Source organism: Saccoglossus kowalevskii, chromosome 3, assembly GCF_978046115.1.
Source record: "Saccoglossus kowalevskii chromosome 3, keSacKowa6.1, whole genome shotgun sequence".
Taxonomy (NCBI): Eukaryota; Metazoa; Hemichordata; class Enteropneusta; family Harrimaniidae; genus Saccoglossus; species Saccoglossus kowalevskii.
The window spans coordinates 44702374-44719505 of NC_140643.1; the positions used below are offsets into that span (position 1 = coordinate 44702374).

General features: G+C 44.3%; 1 protein-coding gene across 1 annotated transcript in view; it reads right to left on the reverse strand.

Annotated features, from left to right (window-relative positions):
* LOC102804491 (uncharacterized) overlaps positions 1 to 17132 on the reverse strand; it is a 57511-nt gene that overhangs the window by 18844 nt on the left and 21535 nt on the right. Inside the window, exons 6-11 of the mRNA XM_085497254.1 lie at positions 16621 to 16708; positions 12739 to 12789; positions 12091 to 12149; positions 4461 to 4532; positions 4004 to 4072; positions 2068 to 2148 (exon numbers count right to left, since the gene is read on the reverse strand). Of these exons, the coding sequence (XP_085353380.1) occupies positions 2068 to 2148; positions 4004 to 4072; positions 4461 to 4532; positions 12091 to 12149; positions 12739 to 12789; positions 16621 to 16708 (420 nt within the window). The remainder of the gene's footprint in view (positions 1 to 2067; positions 2149 to 4003; positions 4073 to 4460; positions 4533 to 12090; positions 12150 to 12738; positions 12790 to 16620; positions 16709 to 17132) is intronic.

Genomic DNA, 17132 nt, shown 5'->3' on the forward strand with positions numbered 1-17132 from the left:
ATATGCTTACTTTCATGCCTACTAGTGATAGAGTGTTATGCTATGAATGAACAGACTCTATGCTTACTTTCATGCCTACTAGTGATAGAGTGTTATGCTATGAATGAACAGATTATATGCTTACTTTCATGCCTACTAGTGATAGAGTGTTACACTATGAATGAACAGACTATATGCTTAATTTCATGCCTACTAGTGATAGAGTGTTATGCTATGAATGAACAGACTATATGCTTACTTTCATGCCTACTAGTGATAGAGTGTTATGCTATGAATGAACAGACTATATGCTTACTTTCATGCCTACTGGTGATAGAGTGTTATGCTATGAATGAACAGACTATATGCTTACTTTCATGCCTACTAGTGATAGAGTGTTATGCTATGAATGAACAGACTATATGCTTACTTTCATGCCTACTGGTGATAGAGTGTTATGCTATGAATGAACAGACTATATGCTTACTTTCATGCCTACTAGTGATAGTGTTATGCTATGAATGAACAGACTATATGCTTACTTTCATGCCTACTAGTGATAGAGTGTTATGCTATGAATGAACAGACTATATGCTTACTTTCATGCCTACTGGTGATAGAGTGTTATGCTATGAATGAACAGATTATATGCTTACTTTCATGCCTACTAGTGATAGTGTTATGCTATGAATGAACAGACTATATGCTTACTTTCATGCCTACTAGTGATAGAGTGTTATGCTATGAATGAACAGACTATATGCTTACTTTCATGCCTACCGGTACTATTGATAGAGTGTTATGCTATGAATGAACAGACTATATGCTTACTTTCATGCCTACTAGTGATAGAGTGTTATGTTATGAATGAACAGACTCTATGCTTACTTTCATGCCTACTAGTGATAGAGTGTTATGTTATGAATGAACAGACTCTATGCTTACTTTCATGCCTACTGGTGATAGAGTGTTATGCTATGAATGAACAGACTATATGCTTACTTTCATGCCTACTAGTGATAGAGTGTTATGCTATGAATGAACAGACTATATGCTTACTTTCATGCCTACTAGTGATAGAGTGTTATGCTATGAATGAACAGACTATATGCTTACTTTCATGCCTACTAGTGATAGAGTGTTATGTTATGAATGAACAGACTCTATGCTTACTTTCATGCCTACTAGTGATAGAGTGTTATGCTATGAATGAACAGACTATATGCTTACTTTCATGCCTATACTAGTGATAGAGTGTTATGCTATGAATGAACAGACAATATGCTTACTTTCATGCCTATACTAGTGATAGAGTGTTATGCTATAAATGAACAGACTATATGCTTACTTTCATGCCTACTGGTGATAGAGTGTTATGCTATAAATGAACAGATTATATGCTTACTTTCATGCCTACTAGTGATAGAGTGTTATGCTATGAATGAACAGACTATATGCTTACTTTCATGCCTACTAGTGATAGAGTTTATGCTATAAATGAACAGACTCCATGCTTACTTTCATGCCTACTAGTGATAGAGTGTTATGCTATGAATGAACAGACTATATGCTTACTTTCATGCCTATACTAGTGATAGAGTGTTATGCTATGAATGAACAGACTCCATGCTTGATTTCATGCCTACTAGTGATAGAGTGTTATGCTATGAATGAACAGACTATATGCTTACTTTCATGCCTACTAGTAATAGAGTGTTATGCTACGAATGAACAGACTATATGCTTAATTCCATGCCTACTAGTGATAGAGTGTTATGCTATGAATGAACAGACTATATGCTTACTTTCATGCCTACTAGTGATAGAGTGTTATGCTACGAATGAACAGACTATATGCTTACTTTCATGCCTACTAGTAATAGAGTGTTATGCTACGAATGAACAGACTATATGCTTAATTCCATGCCTACTAGTGATAGAGTGTTATGCTATGAATGAACAGACTATATGCTTACTTTCATGCCTACTAGTGTGAGTGTTATGTTATGAATGAACAGATTATATGCTTACTTTCATGCCTACTAGTGATAGAGTGTTATGCTATGAATGAACAGACTATATGCTTACTTTCATGCCTACTAGGGGTAGACTATATTTCACTTTATATTGTCCAGCTTGTGGTGTACAGTAAAATAACTTATCAGTGAACTGAAATGAGAAAAATAAATCAAGATATAACACAAGGATACCAAAAAGTATGCACGAAGACAGTACAGCAAAGTATCGGTCAACATGCAGCGGAAGTCAATACAACCACATACTGTCTGAGTGCATACTTTTCTTCATCCTCATAATAAACTTATTATTATACATCTTTTCCTCTGAAAGATACATCATGGGAATGCCGAAATACAAAAAAATTAGAACAGATTGAGCAAACTTCTTTGTGTGGGGTCCGGTCAATCCCTGGGGGTCGCCATGTTTTTTTTATAATTAGAGGATGCTTATGTGATAATCGTTTCATATTTGGAATTCACATTTCATGGCGTTACGGTGGCAGATGTATAATAATAGTTAGTATTTCATTAATGTATTCATCAATCCATGCATACATGTAGGGTAGAATAGCCCAGATCACAATAATGAATACTGCCCTCTAGTGTTCAATTTTCCCAGTATTTTTGTTTTTTTACACTACGGATAACTAATGCCTGACATTTAACATGGTCATTGATTAGCCTGTTCCGTATGTATTAATATAAAGTCTTTTTACAACTGCATGCTGTATTGCATAGCATCTAATATAACTGATTCATAGGGAGATACCAATTAAAGTTTAAGACATATTGCTATAAAAGAAGCTAACAAGTAATATTTAATTAAGCTTGAACCCACCTCAAACCAGACAGTTTTACATATCTATACCTATATGAAGTAAGCTATTTATGTCTTTTCCATAGAGATGCACATCCTTATCTTTGTATCCATTAAAACAGTAAATACATTTCAAGCACAGTGTAAAAACATCCTGAAGAGAAAATTCTGCCCAGTCAGCCTGAACTTTGCTCTCTCACAGTTCAATTATTTCTACTATAGTTAGTAGAGGGCACTTTTTCAACAACAGTTGAAATTAGTAAATTGTCACTCACAGCACATTAGCACACTTTGCATGCACCATGGAGGGCGCTAAATAAATATGATCAAAATAATCAAAAAATGATCTTGGCTGTCAATGCAGATATAGCTTTCACATCAACTGAACCATACTTTGAAGCTATTCTATTAGAGATTACACCATTAAAAGGTTTATGTCTGAAGAATTGGTCTGTATAACGACTGCGTCCGTTCCTGCTCACAACCACTCTTAGTATAGCAATTAAAAAGGTTGGTGAATGTTACTTCTACTGGCTCAATGATTGGATTAGAAAATAAATTAAATGATAAAATGTTTATAACAAAATAATCAACAAATACATAAGTGATGTACCTGTGACCTTATGCTACATGGTTGTTCTGATACTGCCTCTGACACAGTACAAGTAGACTGTGATTCAAGACTACACTATCAACATTATTGTCATTTTCTGACTAATTATTCACAGTGACTGGATACCTGAAAATCCAAAGATAAAAATTGGGGTACCTAAACTAGTTTTTTATTATAAGTGAGTTTATTGTTCCAAAGATTTGTTTCAGAGGTCATTAATCTCACAAGCAGACACGCATTAGTTAGAACAATATTGACTCATTATAACATTCTGAGCCAATAACCCTAGCTTCAATTTAACTGCCAACAGTAAATATAATTTTCACTGATATTTAGTAATAAATGCTTAACATTTTCACCAAATATCAGTTTGTAATGAGTGCACACTGGTATTGGGAAAGTAGTTTTGCTCACCAGTTGTGTACACTATTATTCTGCTGTTGTCATGCTATCCAGCTGTTGATGTGTCTTATTACTTAACACACAGTCAACCAACTTCCACTGTAGCTAACCAACAGTGCAAGTTACATCAAGTTACAGTGCAAGTTTGGACCCTAAGGGGAAATCAAGTCTTACCAGATAAAACATGCGTGGTTGCAGAACTCTTCTGGAATGTTTCATCAATTCACCTTCCTTAATCAAAATCTACAAATCAAAACAAAATACAGATATTGGAAAATTGCATAATAGCATTGCTGAATTGTTCAAAGAAGTGCATTATATCGTAACACCATAGGTTACATTTGTTGGTATCTTGATATTTAACTTTTTATTTTTAGCTGTAACATAATATTAATTGCCATTATAAAATTTGGCTGTAAAATATCATATTTGGCCATAAAACGTGACAATTTATACATGAATATAAATTGTCAAGTTTTATGGCCAAATATGATATTTTTAAGTAAACTATTGTTTTTGAATGATAAACCCAATGTAGATCAGTGTTTAAAGTTGGTAAAAATTCAATGTATTTTCTGAAATTAATGTTGATGCTGTTCTTGGTAGTCTCAAATACTAACAATATACTCACCCTTCCAGCTTGTACAAGATTGACATTGCCAATAAGACTGTGTTGAATTTCTAGGATTTTATTAAAGTTTTCCTGAAAAGACAATCATAGATTTAGGCGAGGGTTCTCCGATCCCGCCTATTCACATAGTTCATACCCACCATAGACTCCGGTCAGTCAAAATGACTATTTTGAACTGTAGGCATTAATCAGCGATTCTGCCGGTGACGAAGAGATAGAATCCAGGTCAGGGGAAGCCCCATGACCTCAAGATTCTTTTACCCCTTACGTCACGAACCCACGTGACCGAGGCCACCTGGCAGCGCCACAGGTAGCCGTCCTTCACTCTGGTTCCTTTCTCTCCGCCTCGAGGACTTAGACCAACGTGACGGAAAGAGTGGGGAGGTTGGGGGGGACCCAGAGTCTATGGTGGGTATGAACTATGAATAGGCGGGTTCGGAGAACCCTCGCCTAAATTCACTACGTTCAATTACCCACCATAGACTCCGGTCAGTCAAAATGACTATTTTGAACTGTAGGCAGAGTCAGACACCGATAGGTGGCGGGTTTTTCCGAGCAAACAGAAAAAAAAGGAGAATGATGAAAGACTTTCCCCCAGTCCGGGATGAAAAACAAACCCAAAAACCTAAGTTAAGACCCAAGAAGGGTGGTGTCTTACCTTGCCTGTGCTGTCCCAGAAGCAAGAAGCCAATGCTGCTGTGGTGACAGGGTTCGGTGTGCCCGAGAAAGCTAGACCCAAGCCGAACTCGGGGGTGATAAGCTTGAAGTAGGGCCAAAACAGTTCGCATGAGGGCGTAGGTCGACAGAAGCGAAACCTGGGAGCTTCCAGGAAGTGCTAGTGGAACAGACAATCTGCCCGCAAAAATGCAGAGACTGACTTATCGCCTATGCGCAGAGGCCCCTGCAGTCGTTCGGGCTGGGTCAGCAAACAAGGCCTGACCCGCTACGACGGGGCCTAACCTGAAGTGACCCTGCTCAATAGATTGGGTGTCTCCTAGGTAGTAGTTGATGAAGACGTTCTGCGTTCTCCAGAAGCCTGCCCTCAGAATGTGTTTGAGGGGGGGCACCTGACGCTAGCGCTAGTGAGTTCGCAATCGCACGGACCTCATGTTCTTGTACTTGGTGTCTCTGCAAGGTCTGTGTTGAGGAGGATAGTGTATTATAGACCTCCAGTACAGTCGCAGTAATCCACCTGGGGATGGAAGTCGGGGAAACCGGCTTATCCCGCTTGTCAGGGCCGTAACGCAAAAACATGTGTTTGGTTCCCCGTCTAGAAAACCTGGTACGGTTCTCGTAGCAACTCAGCGCTCGGACCGGCCAGAGAAGCAATTCCTCCTGATCCTCCGGACTGACAATATTTGCCAGCCGGGGCAACGATCGGTTGAGGATCGTGTCCTGGGATTTGGTTCTTGGCGAGGACCCGATTCGTGTCTTAGTACAACTTGATCACCCATGAAAGCGGCACAACCGTCCGCAAAGGATAGTGCGCGCCTAGCTTTGACCGGCGCCTACCTGAGGCGAGGGCCAGTAGGAAGACTATTTGCTGATTGGAGAGGCTCAAAAGGCAGTCTGCTTAGAGCAGACAACACAGCCGACGAGTCCCAGTTGGGCAGCTCCCTTGTATGGGGTCTTGGCGTCTGGAAAGCAGTAAATAGTCTCCTAAAAATAGGACAATCGGCTAGTCTTGTTCCCGTACGTTTGTATGGTGGGGCACAAGGCCGACCTGTAGCCAACGATCGCTGCGTAGGACAAACCCACTTCGTCAAACAGGTGGACGAAGGAGCCTGCTACCTGGCCAATAGAGGGATGGTATCGATCAATCTCCCTTCCGCTACACTAACCAGTGTATGCTCGCAGCCTAGAAATGTAGGCTGCATTGGTGGAATCCCTGTTCGCCCTGGCCAGGACGTTGGCAGCCCGCTCAGATAAAGCTTTCGTATGTGCGGGTCTAATGAGAGCCTCTATGTGGGTAAGTGATACCCGCTGGGCTCGTGGTAGTGCGCCGTCGGCACTGCTGGTGTTTCGACTATCGTTTCCGACAGAAGTGGAAACTAGGCCCTGTTTGGCCAATTGGGTGCGACCAATGATAACATGCAGGTGTGCACCTGTCGAAGTCTTCTCCGGTGCCCGGTGGACTAGCGGGAAGGGAGGAAAAGCGTACACAACTAAGTGGGTCCGCGGGGTAGCAAAGCGACTCTGGCCCAGGCTTCTGGAGTCAGCAGGAGTGTTACGTACGTTGGGAGCTTGGTGTTCCAGGGTGCGGCAAACGGTCTAACCTTGGACCGTCCACAGCCGAAACAGCCTGGAGGCTAACCCACTGGGGTATCAGCCACTCCGTGTTCTGGAGACGAAGTCGCCCTGAAAGGGCGTCGCCAGACTGTTCCTCACCCCTGGAAGGTGGTGTGCGGTTAGCTCCACATTGTATTCCAGGCACCAAAGGAGGATTTTGCTCCGCTAGGACTGACAACGATGGGGAATGCATACCCCCCCCCCCTCCTTCTTGAAGGAGACCACCGCTGCGATGTCTGTGCAGGTAGAAAGCGTGGTAGTGCTAAGTACACTGCTCACAGTTCGAGCCGGTTGATATGGTGGTCCCAAAACTATGCGGGAGCCATATCCTTGGGCTTGTTCGTCCAATAGATGCGCTCTCCAACCCTGGGGGAAGGCATCTGTTACCAGAGTCATACCTGCGGCGAACGGGTCCAAGGGGGCCCCTCTGCCCGAGGTTGGTCAGTAACGACCACTAGGGCAGGGCTTTCTTCACTTGGTCCGAGATTGAAACCCACCTATCTAGTTCCCATAGGAGAGCTCGGCGTTATAACAAGCGTTATACCGGGCGGCTGCGTAGTGCGGCCTGGGGAATGACCCTTCGAACCGAGGTCATCATTCCGATGATCCGCATTAGTTCACGGAGGGACACTGAGGGAACGCTGACTAGGCATTCGACTAGGCTGCTTAGCGCTAAGCAATATGCTTGAAATAGCTAAGCCAAGCTTACCCCTGTGTCAAAACTCCATGCCCAGGGATACCAACTGCGCGTTGGCTCGAGGTGGGACTTGTCGATTTACTAACGAGCCCAACTGGTGAAGTAAATCCTGTGTTAGCCTGATGCGTTTGGCTATTACCTTGCCCGGGTTGTTGGTAACCAGTAGTCTGGGTACAGATTGAGGTGTACCGACATCTGGTGAAGCAGCAACACTACCTGTTTCATCCCTCTGGTGAACACGTAGGGCGCTGTGCCTAACCCGAACGGGGGGGGGGGGGGCACCGAAGTTCGAATACTTGGCCCAGCTGGGCGATTCGAAGGAGATGGCAACTCGCTAGGTGCATCAGTACGTGCAGGTAGGCCCCGCTTAAGTCTAGCGGGGCTAGCCAGTCAAAACGGTGGATGGAGAGAAGAACCCTGAATGGTGTCTCCATGTGGAACCGATCGAGGGGCACGTACTGATTCAGTCTGTCTAGGTCCAAAACTGGACGCCTGCCACTTGTAGATTTGGTACTACGAACACATTTGGGTAGAAGCCTGGACTTAGTTCCGGCTGATGTACCCTGTGTATGGCGTCTTTCCCCAGCAAACTGCTACTTCCTGTCTGATTGCTTCCGCCTTGCGGGAGTCCCCTGGCAGTGCCCAACAGGGGAGACACTGACGGGGGGAAATGGAGATTTCAGCGGTATGCCGTAAATGGATGTCACCACCTGGAAAGGTCCAGGTATCGGTCACCCGCCGTCTTCAAACCGGACTACACCGGCGCAATCTGTGTACGACAGGGATGTGTGGCCATGTGTTCGGCAGTTGCGAGGGGGGGTGCTCCCTTCCCCCATGAGGTGAGTTCCCCAAGGCCTGAAGTAGTCACTAAGTTGTGACCTGGCCACTCACCGAACACGTGCCTGTCCCCCCCGGTTGTAGAGGTGAGCGTCAAACATGCTTCCCCTGCTGCCGGGTAGACGTCCGCCCAGAGAGGGTGAGGAGCCACCACCTGGCTCTTACCTCCCTGGGGGAGCGCCACTACCCTTCCCTCCCATGGAAGTGTATAGGCGCTTGCCTCCTGGCTGACTCTGGCTAGCGGACAACGACCTAGGGCATTGTGTTTTCTGTGCTTGGGGTGCCCTCCGCTTGCCCATGGCAGGACCAACTGGCTAGCGGATTCGATCTGAACCCTCTGATTCATTGCACTCCGAAGCTCCGAGACTGTACCCACCATTCCCTGAACAAAGAGGGTGGAGGGTGTACAGTCTGCGTCACTGAGGTGGGGACGTACCCCGGCTCAGCTTGTCGGCGAAAACACGTGCGTCTAAGGCCGCGTCTCGTAGCACAGTAGTGGCCCTGGCCAAGCGAGCCAGGCAACACTAGGGGGTGTCGCACGTAGATGTGCGGTGGCCCACCAGTAAAAATGTCGCCTGGTCTAGGAGGCTGGTGCGTTCTGCCCCCAAGGTCACCAGAGTGCTGGGCACGCATAATAATGCGCTCAAGCAACTCTGCCCTCAGGGCTAGATGGGTCGTCCTCAATTGGCAAAGACACCCATGGAACGTGGCTACCCCCTTTGCCCGGTTTGCCAAATTCATGGTACCGGGGTCTGGGGAAGGAGCCTTGGAATCCGGTTGGGGGTGTTTTGGTCTCATCCCACGCTATGGGGTCTGATCCCGAAACACACCGACCGGGTAGCGTTTGGTCCAGTGGGAAATGTTGCCTAACGTTATTCCCACCCAGGGGCCTTAAGCATTGCATCCTCCGCGGCTGACCAACGCCGCCCATCAACACCGTTTGCGTGCTCTGCGCCCCACTTGGCACTCAGACGGACAAGGGAGAGATGTGCCGACGGGGTTGCTTTGGATCTTGACGCCCGTGATCCCATAAGTGTTGAAGCAACCTTAGGTGGTCGCTTTAGAATCAAGGGTGGGGGTATATACATTGTATCACTGGGATCGATGATACTCCACCTCACCCCAAAAGCGTGGCTCACCGAGTCATACAGATGGAAGACTCTGAGGGACCGCCCGGAGTACCGGCTGTATCCAACGCGAGTGAACTGTGTCTCCTTTAACTTAAAAAATGTGAGAGGGAGCGTGTTCGACTGTGCGTCTCATGACAGGGTTGGTTCCTACTGGGGACGCCCGTGGTTCGGTAAGAAAGGAGTCAAAACCCACAGCGGGGAGCGGACACAAGGATAAATTCGTTACCGTTGTACCATTACCACGTGACGAACCCTAGCTGGCTGAAAGTGGGGGGGTCAACGCGTGCCCTGCCCTGAAAGCCCTGCCCCGAGATCGGAGACTTGGCTGCCAGCACCCCGTTGGCATTCAGTGCCTGCGGATCCAGAGAAGGACCGGTGCAATTAGCCTGAGCCTCGGCCACCCCCCAAAATAGTGGGAGAGCCGTGACTGGGAACGGGGGTTCCCCGGAAGAGACGTGTTTGAATGCAAACATGCTTTCGTGTCTCTTCCTGCTTGCCCACCGAGGGGACACAGTGGAGACAGCTCGCTCCGACTGCGTCTGATCTACTCGGCCTGCCAGGGACGCAATTGCCCCGACAGTCCTTCGACCAAAGCCCTCAACTCGGAGGCAAACCCGGTGCCGTGCGAGGAAGGGTCCACAAAGAGACCCGCAACGGGCCCCATAGGAGGAAAGCCTCCAGGGGCACAGCCTCGTTGCAGCCGGTAAAATCGGGTAAACCACCGCCTGAAAAAAAAACAGACTGTGAGGATGCCCTCCGATCAGCGGGGGAGACCGAGAAAAATATCGGTACCTCCACCGTCGGGCCTCTTACTCGACGTCCCGATACATGAAGTACCGGTAGCCGAGCGTGAGGACTTTCCACTCATGCAAAACACGCAACTCACTTTAACCGATTTGTTTACTGGACGCGCGACCTTGCTGTGACGCGATCAGTCTCAGCGATCTTGATGGCTCTGACAGAAAATCTCAGGCCTCAGAACTCCAGTGAAAAAATCACGCTTTCACGCAAAAACCCTGAAACCTGCACGTAGCTACGACAAAGTATCTCGGATGCGGGTTTCTATGCTGGTAAATTCTGAATATAACCACTGCACGGTCGACTCGAAACACGAGGAGACCGGAAAGAAAACGGCAGCGAGCCCTGGTGCTGTCATTACATCTATATATTGCAAAATATGCCGCCATGAAATCAACATGTGACTACGTAGTGGCGCCGGATTTTGATTTCTTTGCTGTGAAAAATACTACACACAAAGGGGAAAACGACACGAGGGTAAAAATGACAAGGAAAACTTATCCTACCAGCTACCATGTCGGATGACGAGCAGCGGCAACAACCCAAGCTATAAATCCGGACAGGAAAAAAAAAGCAGGCGATCCAGCAGAGCTCGCTAGATTTCATCTCCACTCGAGGCGGAGAGAAATTAAGAGTGAAGGACGGCTACCTGTGGCGCTGCCAGGTGGCCTCGGTTACGTGGGTTCGTGACGTAAGGGGTAAAAGAATCTTGAGGTCATGGGGCTTCCCCTGACCTGGATTCTATCTCTCCGTCACCGGCAGAATCGCTGATTAATGCCTACAGTTCAAAATAGTCATTTTGACTGACCGGAGTCTATGGTGGGTAATTGAACGTAGTGAATACCGGTATATAAATATCCTTAAAGCATGAGAGCTACACATGTGCACAATCTACCATTCTAGTATAAAAATAGTTCTTCTGATTACTGAGTTGTCTTACCTACATCACATTCTCTATTCACGATACACAGTTCAAAACATGGACATTGCCCATTGTAATTACTATAATTCTATATCATCACAAAACACTTTTAATTATAATTAAGCACTATAATTTGCATTACCAGATTTCAACAAAGACTGACTGCTATCAATACACACATGCAGATGTACAGTTCTGATGAGACGGTTGCTTTGAAATAATCACAGCTAAAACACAGAAATTGTGTGATACTTATTGTAAAAGTATACATTGTGATTTTAAATTTGAAATAAAAAAAACTCCTGGGATACAGTACTAAAACTATTTTTTTTATTACAAACCTAATCTTTATGCATTTTCCAATCCAATATGATCACCAAAGTTGAATTATTGGATTATTGCAAAGTTTTGGAAACCTTGATTTGTACTTTATCTGTGTTGTTGTTTTTACTATGATGTTCATTCTTAAATAATGCTATACTTGCACAATGATTTTTATATTTCTAAAACATTCTTGAGATATGAAAAAATAATAATTGAAATTGTTGAATATTTTCCAGCAAGCTGTTTTTGTTCAAATATTCTAAATTGTTTACCACAGTATACACCTGTATAACATGATCACACAGATGTGTTACTTTATCTAAAAAGAGATTTGCTTTATGTGAATATTTGTGACTGGAAAATCATTCAGGAATATCTAACAATCATCTTAATTTGGGTACCAGTAAAAACAAATCATTCACTATCCTCTTATGTACACCAATGTCTGCCTTGATAAGGTGTATCATCATTAAAAGTTTAAATTCTCACTTTTATTTAGAATGAATTAATTGTTAAATCGACATTAATTTTTAAACTATTTAAATGACTGTTTAAAACAATATCTTTCTCATCAGCAAAAATGAACATTAAATGACAATACATGCACATATTTTGATAACAAACCTAACATACCATTTGTTTCATACTATTATTGCAATGACTGGCAATTTCACTAACAAGTTTGAGTGCACCTAGAGAAAAAAACAGAACTGTTAATAAAAATAAACTTAATAAGATTTTATAAAAAAATGCAAGTATCTAACCGACTATTTTCAAGTCATTGTCAAGTTAACTTAACATTGCTTTAACCGTAATGATATAATTATTATGAGAATACTGCAATATAACCGGGAGGTGCAGACTGATACACAACATATTATCGTAAACCATTTCATAAATAGCCCAGCTTATCTAAAAACCATTTTGTCCAAGTTGCATATATATCTTTATATAACTATCCAAGTATAGATAACAAGTTAGTGTTTATATAAAGTAGTCAAGAAATCTGACTCCTGAGTAGCATACATTTGATTGATTATTTTGATGGTGGGTGCACAATCAAATCTTCAATAAAAGATATATTTACTTAACACTCACATGACCACATGAATGTTGCACTTAATGTAACATACATTTGTAACTCAATCAATGTGAAGCATGGGCTTCATAAAATATATAGTGTGTTTATATCTCTCTCCCCTAATTCTTGTGGTCCAAGTATATTATCAGTAATTGTAGTGTATACACATAGTAAGATGAAAGGTGAATGATGTGTCTTACGTTTACTATCTGTATATTCTTGGGAATCATCATCTAGGTACTTTATGTAATCTATTGATTAAAAGAAAACAAAGATTTTGTTGATGGCCTTCCCATTGAGTCTGAGACAAACTAACCCAGTGTACAGTGGATTTGGCCTTCCCATTGAGTCTGTGGCACACTCACCAAGGGTGCAGTGGATTTGGTCTTCCCATTGAGTCAGTGGCACACTCACCAAGGGTGCAGTGGATTTGGTCTTCCCATTGAGTCAGTGGCACACTCACCAAGGGTGCAGTGGATTTGGTCTTCCCATTGAGTCTGAGACAAACTAACCCAGTGTACAGTGGATTTGGCCTTCCCATTGAGTCTGAGACAAACTAACCCAGTGTACAGTGTCTTTAGCCTTCCCATTGAGTCTGTGGCACACTCACCAAGGGTGCAGTGGATTTGGTCTTCTCATTGAGTCTGAGACAAACTAACCCAGTGTACAGTGCCTTTAGCCTTCCCATTGAGTCTGTGGCACACTCACCAAGGGTGCAGTGGTTTTGGCATTCCCATTGAGTCTGAGACAAACTAACCCAGTGTACAGTGTCTTTAGCCTTCCCATTGAGTCTGTGGCACACTCACCAAGGGTGCAGTGGATTTGGTCTTCCCATTGAGTCTGAGACAAACTAACCCAGTGTACAGTGCCTTTAGCCTTCCCATTGAGTCTGTGGCACACTCACCAAGGGTACAGTGGATTTGGCCTTCCCATTGAGACTGTGTCACACTCACCAAGGGTGCAGTGGATTTGGTCTTCCCATTGAGTCTGAGACAAACTAACCCAGTGTACAGTGCCTTTAGCCTTCCCATTGAGTCTGTGGCACACTCACCAAGGGTACAGTGGATTTGGCCTTCCCATTGGGACTGTGTCACACTCACCAAGGGTACAGTGGATTTGGCCTTCCCATTGAGTCTGAGACAAACTAACCCAGGGTACAGTGCTTTGGCCTTCCCATTGAGTTTGAGACAAACTAACCCAGGGTACAGTGCTTTGGCCTTCCCATTGAGTTTGAGACAAACTAACCCAGGGTACAGTGCTTCGGCCTTCCCATTGAGTTTGAGACAAACTAACCCAGGGTACAGTGCTTTGGCCTTCCCATTGAGTTTGAGACAAACTAACCCACGGTACAGTGCTTTGGCCTTCCCATTGAGTTTGAGACAAACTAACCCACGGTACAGTGCTTTGGCCTTCCCATTGAGTCTGAGACAAACTAACCCAGGGTACAGTGCTTTGGCCTTCCCATTGAGTTTGAGACAAACTAACCCAGGGTACAGTGCTTTGGCCTTCCCATTGAGTCTGAGACAAACTAACCCAGGGTACAGTGCTTTGGCCTTCCCATTGAGTCTGAGACAAACTAACCCAGTACACAGTGGATTTGGCCTTCCCATTGAGTCTGAGACAAACTAACCCAGTGTACAGTGAATTTGGCCTTCCCATTGAGTCTGAGACAAACTAACCCAGTGTACAGTGCCTTTAGCCTTCCCATTGAGTCTGTGTCACACTCACCAAGGGTGCAGTGAATTTGGTCTTCCCATTGAGTCTGAGATAAACTAACCCAGTGTACAGTGCCTTTAGCCTTCCCATTGAGTCTGTGTCACACTCACCAAGGGTGCAGTGGATTTGGTCTTCCCATTGAGTCTGTGGCACACTCACCAAGGGTGCAGTGGATTTGGCCTTCCCATTGAGTCTGAGACAAACTAACCCAGTGTACAGTGCCTTTAGCCTTCCCATTGAGTCTGTGTCACACTCACCAAGGGTGCAGTGGATTTGGCCTTCCCATTGAGTCTGTGTCACAGTCACCAAGGGTGCAGTGGATTTGGTCTTCTCATTGAGTCTGAGACAAACTAACCCAGTGTACAGTGGATTTGGCCTTCCCATTGGGTCTGAGACAAACTAACCCAGTGTACAGTGGATTTGGCCTTCCCATTGAGTCTGAGACAAACTAACCCAGTGTACAGTGCCTTTAGCCTTCCCATTTAGTCTGTGTCACACTCACCAAGGGTGCAGTGGATTTGGTCTTCCCATTGAGTCTGAGATAAACTAACCCAGTGTACAGTGCCTTTAGCCTTCCCATTGAGTCTGTAGCACACTCACCAAGGGTGCAGTGGATTTGGCCTTCCCATTGAGTCTGAGACAAACTAACCCAGGGTACAGTGCTTTGGCCTTCCCATTGAGTTTGAGACAAACTAACCCAGGGTACAGTGCTTTGGCCTTCCCATTGAGTTTGAGACAAACTAACCCAGGGTACAGTGCTTCGGCCTTCCCATTGAGTTTGAGACAAACTAACCCAGGGTACAGTGCTTTGGCCTTCCCATTGAGTTTGAGACAAACTAACCCACGGTACAGTGCTTTGGCCTTCCCATTGAGTTTGAGACAAACTAACCCAGGGTACAGTGCTTTGGCCTTCCCATTGAGTCTGAGACAAACTAACCCAGGGTACAGTGCTTTGGCCTTCCCATTGAGTTTGAGACAAACTAACCCAGGGTACAGTGCTTTGGCCTTCCCATTGAGTCTGAGACAAACTAACCCAGGGTACAGTGCTTTGGCCTTCCCATTGAGTCTGAGACAAACTAACCCAGTACACAGTGGATTTGGCCTTCCCATTGAGTCTGAGACAAACTAACCCAGTGTACAGTGAATTTGGCCTTCCCATTGAGTCTGAGACAAACTAACCCAGTGTACAGTGCCTTTAGCCTTCCCATTGAGTCTGTGTCACACTCACCAAGGGTGCAGTGAATTTGGTCTTCCCATTGAGTCTGAGACAAACTAACCCAGTGTACAGTGCCTTTAGCCTTCCCATTGAGTCTGTGTCACACTCACCAAGGGTGCAGTGGATTTGGTCTTCCCATTGAGTCTGTGGCACACTCACCAAGGGTGCAGTGGATTTGGCCTTCCCATTGAGTCTGAGACAAACTAACCCAGTGTACAGTGCCTTTAGCCTTCCCATTGAGTCTGTGTCACACTCACCAAGGGTGCAGTGGATTTGGCCTTCCCATTGAGTCTGTGTCACAGTCACCAAGGGTGCAGTGGATTTGGTCTTCTCATTGAGTCTGAGACAAACTAACCCAGTGTACAGTGGATTTGGCCTTCCCATTGGGTCTGAGACAAACTAACCCAGTGTACAGTGGATTTGGCCTTCCCATTGAGTCTGAGACAAACTAACCCAGTGTACAGTGCCTTTAGCCTTCCCATTTAGTCTGTGTCACACTCACCAAGGGTGCAGTGGATTTGGTCTTCCCATTGAGTCTGAGATAAACTAACCCAGTGTACAGTGCCTTTAGCCTTCCCATTGAGTCTGTAGCACACTCACCAAGGGTGCAGTGGATTTGGCCTTCCCATTGAGTCTGAGACAAACTAACCCAGTGTACAGTGCCTTTAGCCTTTCCATTGAGTCTGTGTCACACTCACCAAGGGTACAGTGGATTTGGCCTTCCCATTGAGTCTGTGGTACACTCACCAAGGGTACAGTGGATTTGGCCTTCCCATTGAGTCTGTAGTACACTCACTCAGTGGATTATGTATGTATCAAATTTCATTGAAATCTACTGACACACATATACACAGAAAAGGTAACTGCACACAGGAATCAAATAGGTGCAAATGTAAAAATGTAAAAAAGTGTCTTTGTATCAAGTTTCAATGCATGTCAGAGAAATGGCCACATACGCATGCAAGGTGGATAAACATAACCAAAATTAATAGTCCGTTTATGGATTGAGATTGAAAATGACTGAATACACAAGTTCTGGAAAAAAAAACATCGCAATATCGCAATCATGCAAACAGCAACAACGACCAAACAAAAATATATAATTAATTATTGAAAAGATAACATTCTCAAAATGTCTACTAATACATACCCTGTAAAAGTAATTTATATTGTGGTATCCTCTGTATTGGTTTCAACATATGGTGTCTTAGCTGCAGTTTACCACACATCTCACTCCTCTGTAATTACATAAATGTTGAAATCATTCTAAACCCAAATCTAACCCAGTATATTATATTATCATGATTTTTGCATTAATTGCACCAATAACCAATAAGTATTTTTTTAAATGGATGAATTTTTTTTTTTTTCATTTTTTTCATTATTGAGTACAATGTTGGTTTTGGTCAGTGAAACTGGAAAAGTGGAAAACCTGAAAAGAAATCACAGAAAACAATGCAACTAAATTTACATTATTGGAGGAAAATAAAAAAAAAAATTGTTTCAGCTAAAATAATTCAAATAATAGAGGTGTTCAACATACAGAATGAAATTGTGAGACAATCAAAACTGCATAAATATTTTGGTAACACATGCCAGCTGAAAGCCACCACATGCCAGCTGAAAGCCACCACATGCCAGATGAAAGCCACCACATGCCGG